The following is a 15,724-nucleotide window of genomic DNA, read 5'->3' as shown; positions in this document are numbered from 1 at the left end:
GCCTTCAGATCTCAGTATTTTTCATCTTTTTCTTGCTTTAGACTCTGGAATACTCTGTCTACATTCTAAGTCTTTCCCTTGATTTTTAATTCGCAAGAACTCACATTTTCTAAGCTCTTCTTATCTATGGCAACTTTTTCTTTTCTTTCTTTTTTTTTTTTTAAAGCAAATGGGTAGTGGAGTTTGAGGAATGCAGTGCTTTTCATTCTAAGGATAAATTTTTTGTTTTCTTCTATTCTCAGAATTATTTCATCTGGATTATAATAATTCTTTGAATTATTTCAACTGGGTTTTTTTTTTTCCATATTTTTGTCTTAAAATTTTTTTTTAATTGGCAATATAATCCTACACCCTTTCCATGTTCTAGAAGTTTGTCAATTTCTGGTACTTACTCCTGTTTCCAGAACTGCCATAAATTTCTTTTTAAATTGTTATTTCAACAGATGAAACAGATGACCTGGAGAGAAGGGAAGCAAAGCTTGGTTTTTGGACTATCATCTTAGAATGCAATGTTTCTAGGGACTCCTGGGTGGTTCAGAGGGTTAAGCATCTGCCTTGGGCTTGGGTCATGATCTCAGGGTCCTGGGACCAAGTCCTGCATCGGGCTCCCTGTTAAGCGGGAAGCTGGCTTCTCCCTGCTTATGTGCTTGCGCTTCCTCTCTCTCTGACAAATAAAATCTTTAAAAAGAGAATTCAATGTTTCTCAATTATTTGCATTGTGGTCAGTATTTTCCACTGTTTAAATACAAAGCACAGACAAATTACTTGGTATTTGGGACTCAGAACTACTTGATCCCAACTTATCTTTCTCTCTTAATCCTCCAGTAATCACATTAAAGAATCCATCATCCCCTCCTACCCTCCTTGAGATGGTTAATGGTGTTCCTATTACTTCTGACTGATACCTGGAATGGGCTTTTTCCTCCTCCTTAATCCTTATTTTACAAAAGTAGGCTCAGCTCAAAGTCCACCTCTTCTGAAGCCTTTATGACCATCCTTAAGATAGCCAAAATTTTGTAATATTTAAAGCCATTCATTGAATTCCATCCAAGTGAATTGTTCTTTGTGCCAGCAATGTCACTTTTTTCCACCACAATTCTCTACCATTTTTACTCTGAAATCCAAAATAATTTTACTTGAATTACATTTAAAAGCAAATGCTTCATATTTTGCTAACTCCCATACAATAAAATATTGAAGTTTTGATGAGATGAAGCTTTGGACAGAAAACATGAATAGACATTTTACCAAAGAGGACATACAGATGGCCAACAGACACACGAAAAGATGCTCAACATCACTCATCAGGGGAATACAAATCAAAATTACAGTGACATATCACTTCACACCTGTCAGAATGGCTGAAATCAACAACACAAAGAACAACAGCTGTTGGCAAGAATGTGGAGAAAGGGGAGCCCTCTTTCACTGTTTGTGGGAATGCAAACTGGCATAGCCACTCTGAAAAACAGTATGGAAGTTCCTGAAAAAATTAAAAATTAAATTTCCCTATAGTCCAGCAATTGCACTACTAGGTACTGACACAAAGAATACAAAAATACTGAAGGTATAGATGCGCCTTGATGTTTGTAGCAACATTATCTACAATAACCAAGTTATGGAAAAAGCCCAAATGTCCAATGACTGTTGGCTAAAGAAGATGTGATATACACACAATGGAGTACTACTCAGCCATAAAAATGAAATCTTGCCATTTGCAATGACACGGATGGAACTAGAGAATATTATGTTGAACAAAATAAGTCAAAAGGATTTCATTCATATGTGGGATTTAAAGAAGAAAAGATTATGGGGAAGGGAAAAAGAGGGAAACCAAGAAACAGACTCTTAACTATAGAGACCTGATGGTTACCAGGAAACGGGGGGAGGTTGGAGGATGGGGAAATAGGTGATGGGGATTAAGGAGGGTACTTGTTGCGATGAGTACTGGATAATGTGTGGAAGTGTTGAATCACCAAATTGTATACCTGAAACAATATTATACTGTGTAAACTGGAATTTAAATAACTTTAAGGAAACAAATAAACAAAAAAGGAAAGAAATTAGATAGTGTGCCTGAATTAGGCAATTTCTTAAAATTTTGTTTTGAGCAGGAGGCAATAGTGATAGGATACTCTTATTTCAAGACATCTTTCTAGAAGAATGGTTATCCTGCTTGGAGGCAATAATGACCCCACGCAACATTCCAAGCACTCATATCTTATTTTTTGACAAACCAAGTGAGGTTTTTCTCTAAGCCGGGCACTGGAAAATGATACTAATGGTTCAGTCCAGCTTGTAAACCAAAGCAATGTTGTGTGAGTGGTGTTACCTCACACAAGTCTGAACTGTATCCCTCCCCAAGAGCAAAAAATAAAGTTGGAAGCCCAAGAATCCCGTGAGAGAAACTTTGCCAAGTAGGTATTATGTAGACATAGTCATTGCCTTGAAAAATCATAACTGAACACATCAGCATTTTGAACCATCTTGGTCCAGTAAAGGACTAACACCATATTTCAAGGATATGAAGTATTGGAAAATAAAGAATCCTCATTACCTAGAATCTAGTTCTCTAGAGAGGCACTGAGGCTGATCTTGACCTTTCCTATTCTTATTCCCTAACGTAGTCTGTTAACCTGATAATCCATGATCCATTTGAATTGTTTTCTTGAACTGAAACTGGACTAACTTTAGAACAAAAGCAAACACGTCGGTGCATGTAGCTTAAGCAGAATGATATTTTAGATAAGCAAGGCTGAAAACCTGTCAGCCCCAGTACGAGCCTCTGAACAACCTCGTGTCAAGGCAGTTTTATAGATTATGCAGAATTCAAGAAGCATAAATTAAGTGCCTAATGTCTGGGGCAGACATGAGAATTAAAATAGAATGTATCATCTACTTTTATTTAAGAATATCATGTTTTGGAAAAATTACATGGGAAAAAACTTAAAAGCTAAGGTAATACCCACTCTGGAATTCTCTAGTACAATAATTATTCTCAGGGGATGTGGGAACACACAGGTAGGAGACCTCCAGTCAGGGGTATTTCACCAGTTAGGATCTGTAAGTTTAAAACCTACCAAACTTTCCTTTGAAACAGACTCTGTAAATCAAACAACAGCAGGTTGGAATAATAATAGGATGTCAATTTTATAGACTATTCTAAGGATCTTAACACTATAATCATGAATAAATGTGGCAGCATGGAAAACCTGTGACATAAAAGGAAATTAAAAAGCAGTCTACTGACGTATGCCTAAGGTATTGTTCCAACGATGTGAAATTACATGAATGAGGACTAGAAGGAAGAGAAAAATAAAGTGTTAGAATTACGGGTGATTTGTTTTTCATGATTTCTATTATTATTTTCAATAATGGAAATCTTACAGAAGTAGAACATCATAGCTAAGACACTGGAGAAGGAAGGCAGGAAGCCCTGGAACTCTGGGAGACATTTGATTCATCTGCTATACTTCTCACGAGATCCGTCAGAAGGATACATAATTACCAAGTAGCTTGACTTTTGCCCAGATGGCAGCTAAGATGATGGTAGAGCTCTGTTCCTTGAGTAATTTTAATTCAAATGATTGATTGTACATCTTCTATGACACAAGTAATTGTACTTCCCCGTAACCTATGATTGACAAAACTCAAATGGTGGGAGGTGAGGAGGGCAGGCAAGCAGGCAGAGGAGGAATATGGGTACAACTTCTGAGATAATCGGAATTAAAGAGATGCACCAAGAATCTGTTGTTTGCCTCCTATAACCTCTATTCCACCTCCAATCCTACCCTGAAGTTCCCAGCCGTGAGTACTGCTTGTGGAAATAGCTTTGGGTTCATAACTGCTTGAGTACTAATCTTGCCCCTATTACTTACTAGCGAGGGGCCCTGAACAAGTCTATAAGCTCTCAAATGCATTTATAACAAGCATAAACAAAATTTCACAGAGGACATATAAAGACGACCAATTTTGGGTACGATGTCCTATGTGAAATCGCTCTCAGAGTGCTTATGCACAGTAGCCTTTAAATAAAGTTTGTTCTTGCCTTAGATTTTCCTTCTCTGTCGATAGGACTCTGGTACTCAGGGGTTAATCTGTTTGGGTAAACTAAAGGTGAATCCACCTTGGCTGTAGGTGGTTTTTAGATCTTACTCCCTCCCTCCCCACCCGTTATTTACCCTCACACAGACCAGAATCCCTAGGCTGTAACTGACCTGATGGCAGAATGAGGCCAGGCCAGACTTGCTTGGACATCAAAGACCAGAGTGAGTTTCCTGGGTTGGCTCTATTTGTAAGCTGTATTTAAAATTTGAGTTCTAGGGGCACCTGGGAGGCTCAGTGAGGAAGCCTCTGCCTTCGGGTCAGGTCATGATCCCAGGGTCCTGGGACCGAGCCCCGCATCAGGCTCTCTGCTCAGAGGGGAGCCTGCTTCCCCCTCTCTCTGTGTCAGCCTCTCTGCCTACTTGTGATCTCTGTCAAATAAACAAATAAAATCTTAAAAAAATAAAATAAAATTTCAGTTCTACCTAATCTGGCTTCTAGAGCTGGCTGCCCAATGCAATCGGCATTGTTCACTTAAAATGCATAGGAAACCTTCACAGTCCCATTTCCAACACTCGGTGAGTACCTGGCTACTGACTATCAGATTAAGTGGCAAAGATCTAGAATATCATCATCGAGGGACATTTAGAAACCCGCTCTCAAGCTCTGAGGGTATCAGTGAGAATAAGACATAGCCTTCAGGTGGTGTCCCTCATATTCGTGATTTTCCCCCCATATTCGTGATTTTTCATCTCTTGGACTGGAAACACTAACTCAGACGGTGATGGGGGTAGAAGAAACACTTGATTAAGGGCCTCAATATACACAAGTATTCCAGACGCCAGCCTAGGGACAACAATAGCATTCTTTTCCACATGCCACAGCCCACTTGTAATGTGATAAGGTAGGTCAACCTCAAGTAATCTTAGTGACATTTGTCTAGCAAAATCAGTATTACTTAACCAAGTCCTGGTACTCTACACAAAAGGCTGAACTCTCTCTAGATCCATCCATATTGTTGCAAATAGAATTGTTGGAGGGCCATCTTGTACACCTGAAACTAATGTAGTACCGTATGGTTAACTATCCTAGAAGTACATAAAAGCAGTTGGAGGGGGAGACGAACCACGAGAGACTGTGGACTCTGAGGAACTAACTGAGGATTTTGGAGGAGAGGGGAGTGGGAGGTTGGGTGAGCCTGGTGGTGGGTATTAAGGAGGGCACAGATTGCATGGAGCACTAGGTGTGGTGCATAAACAATGAATTCTGGAACGCTGAAAAGAAATTAAAAAAAAAAAAAAAGGCAGAAATCTCCAATTAAAGATATACAACATTAAAGGTTTGCTAAACAACTGGCAGTTTTATTTCTGTGCAACAAAGTAGTTGTACGAGAGGCAATCCAAGTTTGTGAATGGAGGGGGAGGGGACACGGAACTTCTCCAAATGCTCAGTTTCACTTTGAATTCATCCAATCAATTGTTTGCACAGGCTAGTCCCTAATAATCTACTCTGTCAACAGGGGGCCATCGTGAGTTACCATCCTTGCCGTAACTGCAAACAAGTCTGAAACCGAAACAATTCGCTGCCCCCCTCGCATTCGGCACCTACAAACTTTCAAACAAAGCATTCACCCATTTTAAATGTATGGTCCTCGTGATCAATTTTCCAGTTTCTCCCAAAAAGAAGCTCTTAGGAAGTTTTCAGGTGCATGTGCCTCATTTGGACTGCTGAGCCACGCTGGGGGATAAGGTGCTCTGCCTCCAAGACCGGCACAACTGTAAACCCGTGGGCCACCCACACACTGAGTTGGTGTCAGGGCTTCCAGATCACCCCTGATTCCCTAGTCGTCACTCGGCATACATCAGACATTTTAATACTGTTACATCTCTGGCCCTTCCATGTTCCCTGAGCAAATGTTACTGCTTCTGACTTCAGAGCATACTGAAGCCATTAGACAAAATTTTAAGTTTCCTGCCCCCAAACCTATACATTTGCCTACAAGCTAGCCATCTTACTCTTTCTTGCTTGCTGCCAGGAGAAGGTGGATCCCTGGCCAGTGGCCTCCTGCCTTCTTGAAGCCCTGCTCTGTGACTTTCTAGCAGACTTTTCGTGCCCCTCTGCTTGACTCCTTCCTGGCGTCAATGAACTGTGCAGTCCCTCTTCCTCCCCACAGGTTCCCCTTTCTCTCCTCTTCCTTATGGTTAAGTATCTTCAGGCTTATCTAAACCTACCCTCTCCACTTGCCCTGGACTCTGGTTGGATTCCAGTTTGACCAGGCCATTGAAATTAACTTCACCAAAATCACCAACTTAACTCTTCGTTGCTGAAAATCAAGAGGCACTTTTTAGTCATCATCTTAACCTTTACAGAGCATTTGGACCAATCAACCCCCTTTGCTCGTTCTTGAAATTCGTGTTTCCTTGGGCTTCCATGACAGCGTACACAAGTGGTCTTCCTCCTGTGTATTTGGCTAATCAGTCTCTCATCGTAGGAAACACGCAGAACACAAACGTCACCATTTTCACCATTTATGTGTACAGGTCACTGGTATCAGCATCGACACTGGTGTACGACCAGCATCAGTATTCATCTCCAGGATGGTTTTCATCTTACAAAACTAGAACTACGGGGCGCCTGGGTGGCTCAGTGGGTTAAGCAGCTGCTTTCGGCTCAGGTCATGATCTCAGGGTCCTGGGATCGAGTCCCGCATCGGGCTCTCTGCTCAGCGGGGAGCCTGTTTCCCTCTCTCTCTCTGCCTGCCTCTCTGCCTACTTGTGATCTCTTTCTGTCAAATAAATAAAAATCTTTAAAAAAAAAAAACAAAACAAAACTAGAACTACACCCACTGAGTAACTCACATCTCCTTCTCCCCAACCCCTGAAAACCACCATCCTACTTTTTCCTCCCATGAATTTTATTCTCAGTACCTCGTAAGTAGAACCATACAGTATTGCTTTCTGTGATGGACATTTCCTTGAACATAAGGTCTCCAAATTTCATTCATGCTGTAGCATGTAACCAAGTTTTGCTTGGTTTGCTCATCCTGTCATCTGTTGATGGGCACTTGGGTTGCTTCTATCTTTTGCCTACTGTTAATATTGCTGCTATGAAAATGGGTGTATTCTTTCTCTTAGTCTAGTTCTTAAATATTGCTGATCTTGGAGGCTCTATTCTATTTGAGCAATTTTACCTATACTCGCGGCTTACTGCTTACCTACTAGTGACTCCCATGGCTGTATTTGTGGTTTATTTTCTCTTTTGGGATTCAGACCCCAAAGCCCCACATACATCATCCTTTTAGCTGTCACAGGCACCCTACACTCAATCCATTCAATACTACGCTTTGGGTTCTTGCCATCCCACTTGTAATGTTCTGTTACCCTGGGTTTCCGGTCTCGGCAAGCAGTACCACCAAACCTCCCACTTACACCAGGCACGTGGGCATCATCCCACGTGTGCCAACCACAACACTGCCACTGGCAGAACTTCCAGGGAGCCCACTCAGCTCCATGGTCCCCAGGTGACTATTTCTCACTGCGGCATCCCAGATGGGGGTTCCTGAGGGTCACTCTGTGCTCCAGCAAAGACCCATCTTCATTGGTCTCCTCTACACGACACAGCAACCACTCACTCTGCAGTCCCTAGAGCTGACTTTATTTTTCTTCGCAGCACTGACATGGCGCTTACCGCACAGCAAGCACTCAAGGCACCTGTCCACTGAGTTAACCCCTGGCCTCTCCCTTACCGGGTCCCATCCAGCTCACCTTCTCATTGGTATTCAAGTCCATGCACCTCTCTACCCCAGCTGTCACCTCCTTAGCCCGACGCTGGGCATCTTTCATTTTCTCTTGTCATCGCATCCCCTCCCCGTCACTGTCCACACAGCTGCCACGGGAACCATTTTAAGCCACGAAACTGGTGGTTTCGCCGCTCTGCTTCCAGCACTTCAACCGGCACTTGCGGGATACCCCCGTAGGTGTTCACCAGCCTGCCGAGGCCCCTCCTCATCCGTCTCTCCAGCCTTGTCTCTCATGCCTCCCACGACGTTGCAGCTCATTACTGAGCCTCTTTCAATGGAGCCGATATGCCAGATGCTTCTCTTACTTCCTTTCCAGGTCTTTGAGGAGGCTGCACACTTCCTGCCTAGACAATCCTCCCTTTTCTCCCGTCGCCTTCTCAACGACTGCTGGCTCCTCCTTTTCCTTCAGGTCTTATAGGAGAGATCCCTACCTCTTGGAAGCCTCGTGGGACCTCCTCGCACCAGTTGTGGCTTTGTTCTTGCTGCTAGGGGCTCCCGTGGTGTCCTGGACTTGTCCCACCATGGCACTCAGCATGGACTGCCCACTCCGTGAGTGTTCCCTACAGGGGGCTGTAGCGCCACCACGGTGGAGGCCCTGACTTTCTGGCCCGAAATGGACCCTCTGTCACTTGCACAGTGATGGGGCCATGGTTAAGACTTAGTATTTCATAGTATTAAAAAACTGGCCTAAGACCTTTCAAACATCCAGGTAAGTAGAGAAAAAACCTGTACAACAGCATAACATACACTCATACTCACCAGTTAGATTTTTAAACGGTTAATATTTAGCTATATTTTCTTCATTGAGTTATCTCTGTATTTGACATTTTAGGGTAAACATCAGAAAATTCTGAAATCTTACCGACACATCCACAGACCATATGAAATAAGCTACTGAAGGGTAAAGATCATGAACGAAAACCTCTAAACTCCTACTTAAACATAAGTAAGTGAAATTCAGAAATGGGAATATTAAGTTCTAGACCAGATACTTTTATAAATGTTCTCATTTCATCGTTTAATGCTCATGAGTTTTAAAGGGAAACCTCCTTAATGAATGAAAGGAACCCTGTAAAAGCCTGTAGCTCTAGAAGAGAAGGAGCGAGAAAAACACTTGCCAAGTGCCCATGTGTATCCGACACTTATGTTACCTCTAATTATTCTTACAACAAACTCAACATGTAAAAACTCGGAGAGGCCAAGTCACTTGCCCAGATCCTAAAGGAGGAAAATGGCAGATGTAGGAATTGTTCCACACTTCTCTCTACTACTCATCTATTCCTTACAATTTAGCTTTTTCATTTAGAAGTTAACATTTAAGGTTTGTTCATGGTGGTCTGAATTGGGTGAAAATACACGTTATTTCTACATGCACGTTAGAAAAATGTGTGGGCTAAATTCTCTTTTTAATTCTTATTACAGGGTCAATTACAGCAATGAGCCCAGAACAAGCAGGAAGGGAGTCCAAAGTCAGGGTCTGGTACTATGGCTTGTTCGCCCAACAGCTAATCCCTCAATTTTCCTCAACCAACAATGTTCATCTTTACAATGGGTCAGTTGGATTAGACAGAGGTTCCTTCCAGCTGTTTGAAAAACAACATACAAATGAAATTCTTGGTGACTTACTTCAGTCGTCACGGGATCAGGGCCAGGATGTGGGTCTTAGTGATTCCAGCCCTAGCTCTGGACTGTTCAGTGAAGAGACTCATTTGGGGCGGGGGAGAGGGGAGCTGGAAATATAGGCCAATTTTAACTGGAACACTGGTCAGCCAATTAGAATAACCTTCAAACTTACAGAAGCCGATCTCCCACAGATTCTGATAGGACAGCTAATGAGCAAGACTGTATCGAAGGAAGAGCCATGAAAAAGTCTCCTCTTTGAAAGAGGACTCTGGCTTCATCCCTATCCCCGTGCATTCTCTGCTAGACAAGCTATCCGACTCAGCAGACTTTTTATTTTATTTTTTTAAAGCAGTCAATTCCATTAGATGCTAAGCTTTAAGAACTGTCTTGTTTACCTTTATAACCCTAGCTTTTTTTTTTTTTTAAAGATTTTATTTATTTATTTGACAGAGAGAGATCACAAGTAGGCAGAGAGGCAAGCAGAGAGAGTGAGAGGGAAGCAGGCTCCCCGCCGAGCAGAGAGCCCGATGCGGGACTCGATCCCAGGACCCTGAGATCACGACCTGAGCCGAAGGCAGTGGCTTAAACCACTGAGCCACCCAGGCGCCCCATAACCCTAGCTTTTAACGCGGTACCCAGTACATATAGTTAGTTATCAGTACATGTTTATAGAATGAATGACAAATTTCACCACCTAAATGTTTCAACCCACCCCATTTCCAAGGTTCAGCTCAGATGTCATCTCTAACCGCCAGAATCCCGATGTATTTTTCTGTATCTCTCCTATGGTGTATCTCATTTTGTATACAGTTATAGATATCATACATTTCTTTTTTTTTTTTTTCAGTATTTAAATTTATTTATTTTTTTCAGCGTAACAGTATTCATTGTTTTTGCACAACACCCAGTGCTCTAGATATCATACATTTCTACTTTAGTTTCCCAGTAAGGTCAAACTCAGACAGAAGTTATATTCTGCTCAGCATGGAAACTTACAATACATAGTTCAGAGCAGGCACTCAAAATTTGTGGAAAAAGCCTATCATTTTTTTTTAAAAAAGATTTATTTGCAAGAGAGAGACACAGCGAGAGAGGGAACATAAGCAGGGGGAGTGGGAGAGGAAGAAGCAGGCCTCCCACAGAGCAGGGAGCCCAATGTGGGGCTTGATCCCAGAACCCTGGGATCATGGACCCGAGCCAAAAACAGACGCCTAACGACTGAGCCACCCAGGCGCCCCAAGCCTATCATTTTTATATATACACACACCAAAGCAAATAGCACACTTATTTATATATACGAGACACTAAGTATTATTGAATTAAATGCTATTTCTGATCAAGTTGTGGTGAGGCTAGTCCTCTCAAATTACAAATGTTTGTGAAGGATTCCAAACCATTTGGGAAGAAATATGGTAAACTAGATTAAAAGTCCTAAGAATGGTCATATCTGAATAATCTACTTCTGGGATTTTGCACTAAGGAAAGAGACCAAAAAAAAAAAAAAAAACAAACAAAAAAACCAACAAAAAAAACAACCAAATTAGATGGAGTCAAAACAACAACAAAACTGGAGGATATTAGGACACACTGATATCATAATACTGTTCTAACAATAATTCTGAAGATTCTTGAAAGAGGTTTTTGACTAATGCTAAGTGAAACACAGTTTACATCCAGGATAGAGAAACAGGAATACTTGTGAGAAAAGCAAATATACAAGAGACCAAACAGTTATTTTGGGATGGTGTTATGGGTCATTTTATTCTTTCCAAACTTTCCTTTAAATGTACTACTTTTATAATAAAAATTTGCTCTAGCCAACATTCATCTTTCCTTCATGTGGCTATATTTTCCATAAACAGTTATTTAGTGAGGACCAAAGCATAAAATTAAATTGTCTACTAAACAGCTATTGCTTCAGGATTTAACTTTAGGATGCAAGCATGGTCTCAAAAGGGTAGCTGTTCTAGGGCGCGAGGTACAAGGCACAAGCCTGGTGCACAGAGTGCAGAAACAGACTCAGATATGAAGCCAACGGCCAGCCTCCGTCAAGGATGCCCAGGAACCACACCCTTGAGATTAGTCACTCAAGCTGTCTCAGAAACTGGGATTAAGTAAGGAGGCTGAGACCTAGAAAGGATAGGGAGGCAAAGGAGAGGATTTAAGAATGTTTGTCTTCTGGCTGAGGGGAGAGGAAATGGTGGAGAATTGGCCTGCCAGCCAAAAGTCACCTACTGCCCGTTTCTGTAAATAAAGCTTTACTGGAACACAGCCGAGCCCATTCATTTATGTATTCTCTATGGTGACTGTCATACTAGAGTGAGTTGAATAGTCGTGACAGAGACTGTATGGCCCACTAAGCAGAAAATATTCATGACGTGGCTCTTTACAGAAAAGGGAGCATTTGTCCTCTCGTCCTAGATCTAAAGAGGATTAGAAACACACACCCTTTTTGGGTATTGGACCACCTTTTTCTATTACTTTTTCTTTGAACAAACCAGCCTAGAAGGTAGGCAACCATAGAATTTATCGTCCAAATGGAGATACTTTTGAGAGTGAAAAGGGGTACTAATAAGACTATATCCCAAGACCATGGAGGTAAACCAGGACCATTCCAGACACGCAAGCTCCCTCCCAGAAAGGTTAGCGGCACAAGAGCAGGTTTCCAAGAGCACTCAAGGTCGGCTTCTAGGTGTGCCAAGCAAGCCTAGGTGACTCTCTTCGGTGCTTTCTATTTTAAATGCCCTCAGATGTCTTTCTGGATCCCTCTGTCCCAGCTCTGGTCTCTGAGAAGTCCAGTCAGGGTTCAGAATCTCCACTTTCATTAGAGCAAAAGGAGCGAAGTTTACTCATCCCATTTAAATAAATTTTTTTTTTCCATTTAAATAAATTATTCCGAATCAATGCAAGTAATCAATGCAAGTTTCCCCTCCTTAAAAAGCTATTCTTTTTTTTTTTTTTAGAATTTTAGCTTTCTCTTCTCAATTTAAAACTGACCATTAGTCATTGCATTTATCACCACAAAATCCCAAACCAAATATAGCATATTATCCATCCATTTGAGCTTTTAATATGGACACCCTGAAGAATTATTTAAGAATGACGTTTCTAATAATTTTATTCCAGAATGAAAAACAAAAGAAAATACCCTATATACTCCCTAATATACTTTTTTTTTTTTTTTTTTTTGGTAAAAACTTTCGATGTTGGTGGGTAAAGAAGTAAAACTAGAGATGTTTAGAACACTGTTGGTGAAGTCGAGGACGTCTTACACTGAGACTATTCTCTGAACAATAGTAGCTCTCAGCTTTGAAACCTCTGTGGATGGCTTTCCAAATATTGCCATCTGGTGGAATTTCAGTTAATTGTTCCTTTGTTCTAGGGAGCTACTGAGGGTGAATGAAGCTTGAAGGCATTTGAGAGAGAGACTCAGAATACCAGTGGGAAATAAGTGAAGGTCAAATGATTGTGTCTCAAACACAAACCTCAAACTGGGGGAAAAAAAAAAAAAAAGAAAAAAAAAAGGCTGAGTCTTTGTCTCCTTCCCAAATATGCTCCACCCTCTTTTGTAAAGTCTGAGCAGTTGTCTTGATTTCTTTATTATAAACAAGTGAAATTTAAAAATCGTTTGTTCGCAAATACCATGAAATGTCCTGAGGTTACTTGGCTACATCTTAATAGGTTCTCCTTCCACTTATCACTAATAATATCTCCAAAATTAAACTTTAATTGGCTTGACCATTTTTAGAGGAATTGCTGATAGCGGTTAATTAGCCCCTCATACACATGGGAAATGGAATAGAGTTTGAAAAATAACGTTTTAATGGAGCATGTTTACCGGAATTGTAACACATTATAATTGTATAATGGAATTTTGAAAATAAATTGTTACAAAGGCATGAATACTTCAATTTAATCCGCAGACAAGGAATTCTATACCATTTTAGATTTAGACCTTACCTTGAGCATCCAGGCTCTCTCCCTGGCTGACGAGATGAACTGTACCGCTGAGGCGTGGGATACTGGGATAGCGGGAAAAAAAGGAAAAAGAAAAAGAATACTTAATAGGATGAAAACATAGGAGCAAAGGATTTTAATGTAGTTTGTTAGGTGTGGTTAGTAATGGAAAGGGAAATCAAAGCACACACACAACATCAAAATTCGGTTGGTTTTACCATGGGAGAGAGATTAAGTTAGCCAAGCCATTTGGTTCTCATAATATATGTATTTTATATATATATGATTTTATGTATGTATATATATATATAAAATCAACTTGGAGGTTGATTATGGGTTGTGAACAGTATCATGTCAGTTTTATGAAGATAATGCTTTCTTTTTACCTCTCTCCCTGATCGTCTGATGTGATGAGAATTCATGTATTAGCAAATAACTTCGGGAAGCAGGACCTCTAAGCGGGGTAGCAAGGGCCAACATTATAGAGTATCAGCTTCCTTAACTTGAGGTTTATTGGCAGGTTTTCCATCTGGTACCAACACAGGCTTATTCCAACCAGAAGATTTTGGAGAGGCCGGGCATTCTGAACAATGCCAGGATCAAACTTCAAAATTACACACACCAACAAATGACAATTTCCTTTATGTGCATTAGCTCTTGTTCTTCAAAACATGCCCTGGCTAAGTGAGAAACCAACCAATGAAAGACAATTCTCGAGGCTAAGAAACGTGCCTGAGCTCCAGGTTTTTACGGTCCAGTGTGAGGGTGGGAAGTGGATGGTTCCTGGGGAGGCTGCTTATGGCTCATGCAGATGTTGCCAAAACAAAAACAAGCAAACAAAAAACCCAAATGCATTATGTGCACCAGCCTTAATGGTCTTCCCACCACCCCAAGAAACAAATTAGAAATGACTGCTGCCTTCTACCTAGGTGCTCACCCAGCCCATTACTCTTTTAAAATTGTCCTAGAACGAAAACACAAATGCCTTTGGTGCCTATTTTTTTTTTTTTAGTCAATTGCATAAAAATATTTGTGGCAGACCCAACACAAGGTGATCTCCCGAACTGTGTCTGGAGATGTTCCTGGGTGAATTTTTTTTAAGAAAGGAGGAGGGTCTTTTATACCTTTTCTATAAGGGAAAGAGGAGATGGTGGGGAAAAAATAGGAACAGGAAAATGGTAAGTATGGAGAAAGTTAAGGTAGGAGCTGATTTTTCAGTGTTATACTATTCAGCAAGAGCTCATTTGTAAAGTTAGCTTGTTTAAAAAATGTCAGGTATTTTAAATAGATGGTCTTAAGGACTGAACTCAGGTAAGCTAAGAATTTTTTCTTCTGATAGAATTTCTTCACATAGCTTAGAGAAGTTAAACTCCCAGCTGTTTTACATCTTTTCATAATTTAATGATAGTTGATAAAGTCAAATAAAAAAATCCATTCCTACCCAAATCATTTTCCTAAGTCCGTCAATCTTCCAGCAATGAACTGAATGACAACAAAACTTTCATTTGCCGTTGTTATTGAACTAGTACTCAGTAGCTATGTCATCAGGGAAAGTACTGGCCACCAAGCTAGGAAGAGGACAAGGTTCCTAGTTTACCTATCAACTAGATAATTCGCCCTTAAAAAATTCAGGATTGGCTATATACAATCGGCCCTTTCTGTTGTCTGACAATGGCCCATTGCTCGTTTTTCAGCAGCTGTAACGGATCCGTTTGAAGAATGGCATCATTTACTGAAAAGCTTTTGCACAAGTCATTCCACATATTTTATCCAATTTAATCTCCAAAACCTTAATACAAATAAAGAAGCCGAGGTTCAGAGTAATGCAGCAAGGGGCCCATATCGTGCATCGAGAAAGTGACAGCTTCTAGGAGTCGGATGGACACAAATGTCTACTCCATCCTTCATCCGCACCAAACCTCTGTAAAAGCCAGATCTTCGCTACAGATCTGAAACCCCCAGAGAGTCTTTGGTCTGCTCCTGGCATGTGAGCGCTTGAGAGAGCACAGCCTGGCAAGGGCGGAAACGTAAGTCCCCCCACCCCCCGCCCGCCTGCCCCTGCCAGTGGCGATGGCAGGTAAGGCAGTTTTGTCTGTGATGTTTGACACTGGCAAGGCAGTTCTCCATAAGTCTCACATTTAATATAAAAATTAAAAATGGAGCACGGGGAGCACCTGGGTGACTCAGATCATGTCTCAGGGTCCTGGGATCGAGCCCTGCATCGGGCTCTCTGATCGGCAGGGAGCCTGCTTCCTCCCTCTCTCTCTGCCTGCTTCTCTGCCTACTTGTGATCTCTGTCTG

At 41.3% G+C, this 15,724-nt stretch overlaps 1 protein-coding gene across 2 annotated transcripts in view; it reads right to left on the bottom strand.

The window, feature by feature from the left end:
* MAPRE2 (microtubule associated protein RP/EB family member 2) overlaps window positions 1-15,724 on the bottom strand; it is a 156,269-nt gene that overhangs the window by 115,406 nt on the left and 25,139 nt on the right. For both annotated transcript variants that reach the window (XM_046024941.1, XM_046024940.1), the window contains exon 2: window positions 13,427-13,488. Coding sequence is in view for 1 of the 2 variants with exons in the window: in XM_046024940.1 (XP_045880896.1) it covers window positions 13,427-13,488 (62 nt within the window). In the remaining variant the exon portion in view is untranslated. The remainder of the gene's footprint in view (window positions 1-13,426; window positions 13,489-15,724) is intronic.

This window comes from Meles meles, chromosome 12, assembly GCF_922984935.1.
Source record: "Meles meles chromosome 12, mMelMel3.1 paternal haplotype, whole genome shotgun sequence".
Classification (NCBI taxonomy): Eukaryota; Metazoa; Chordata; class Mammalia; order Carnivora; family Mustelidae; genus Meles; species Meles meles.
This window is presented reverse-complemented; position numbering and strand designations above follow the sequence as displayed.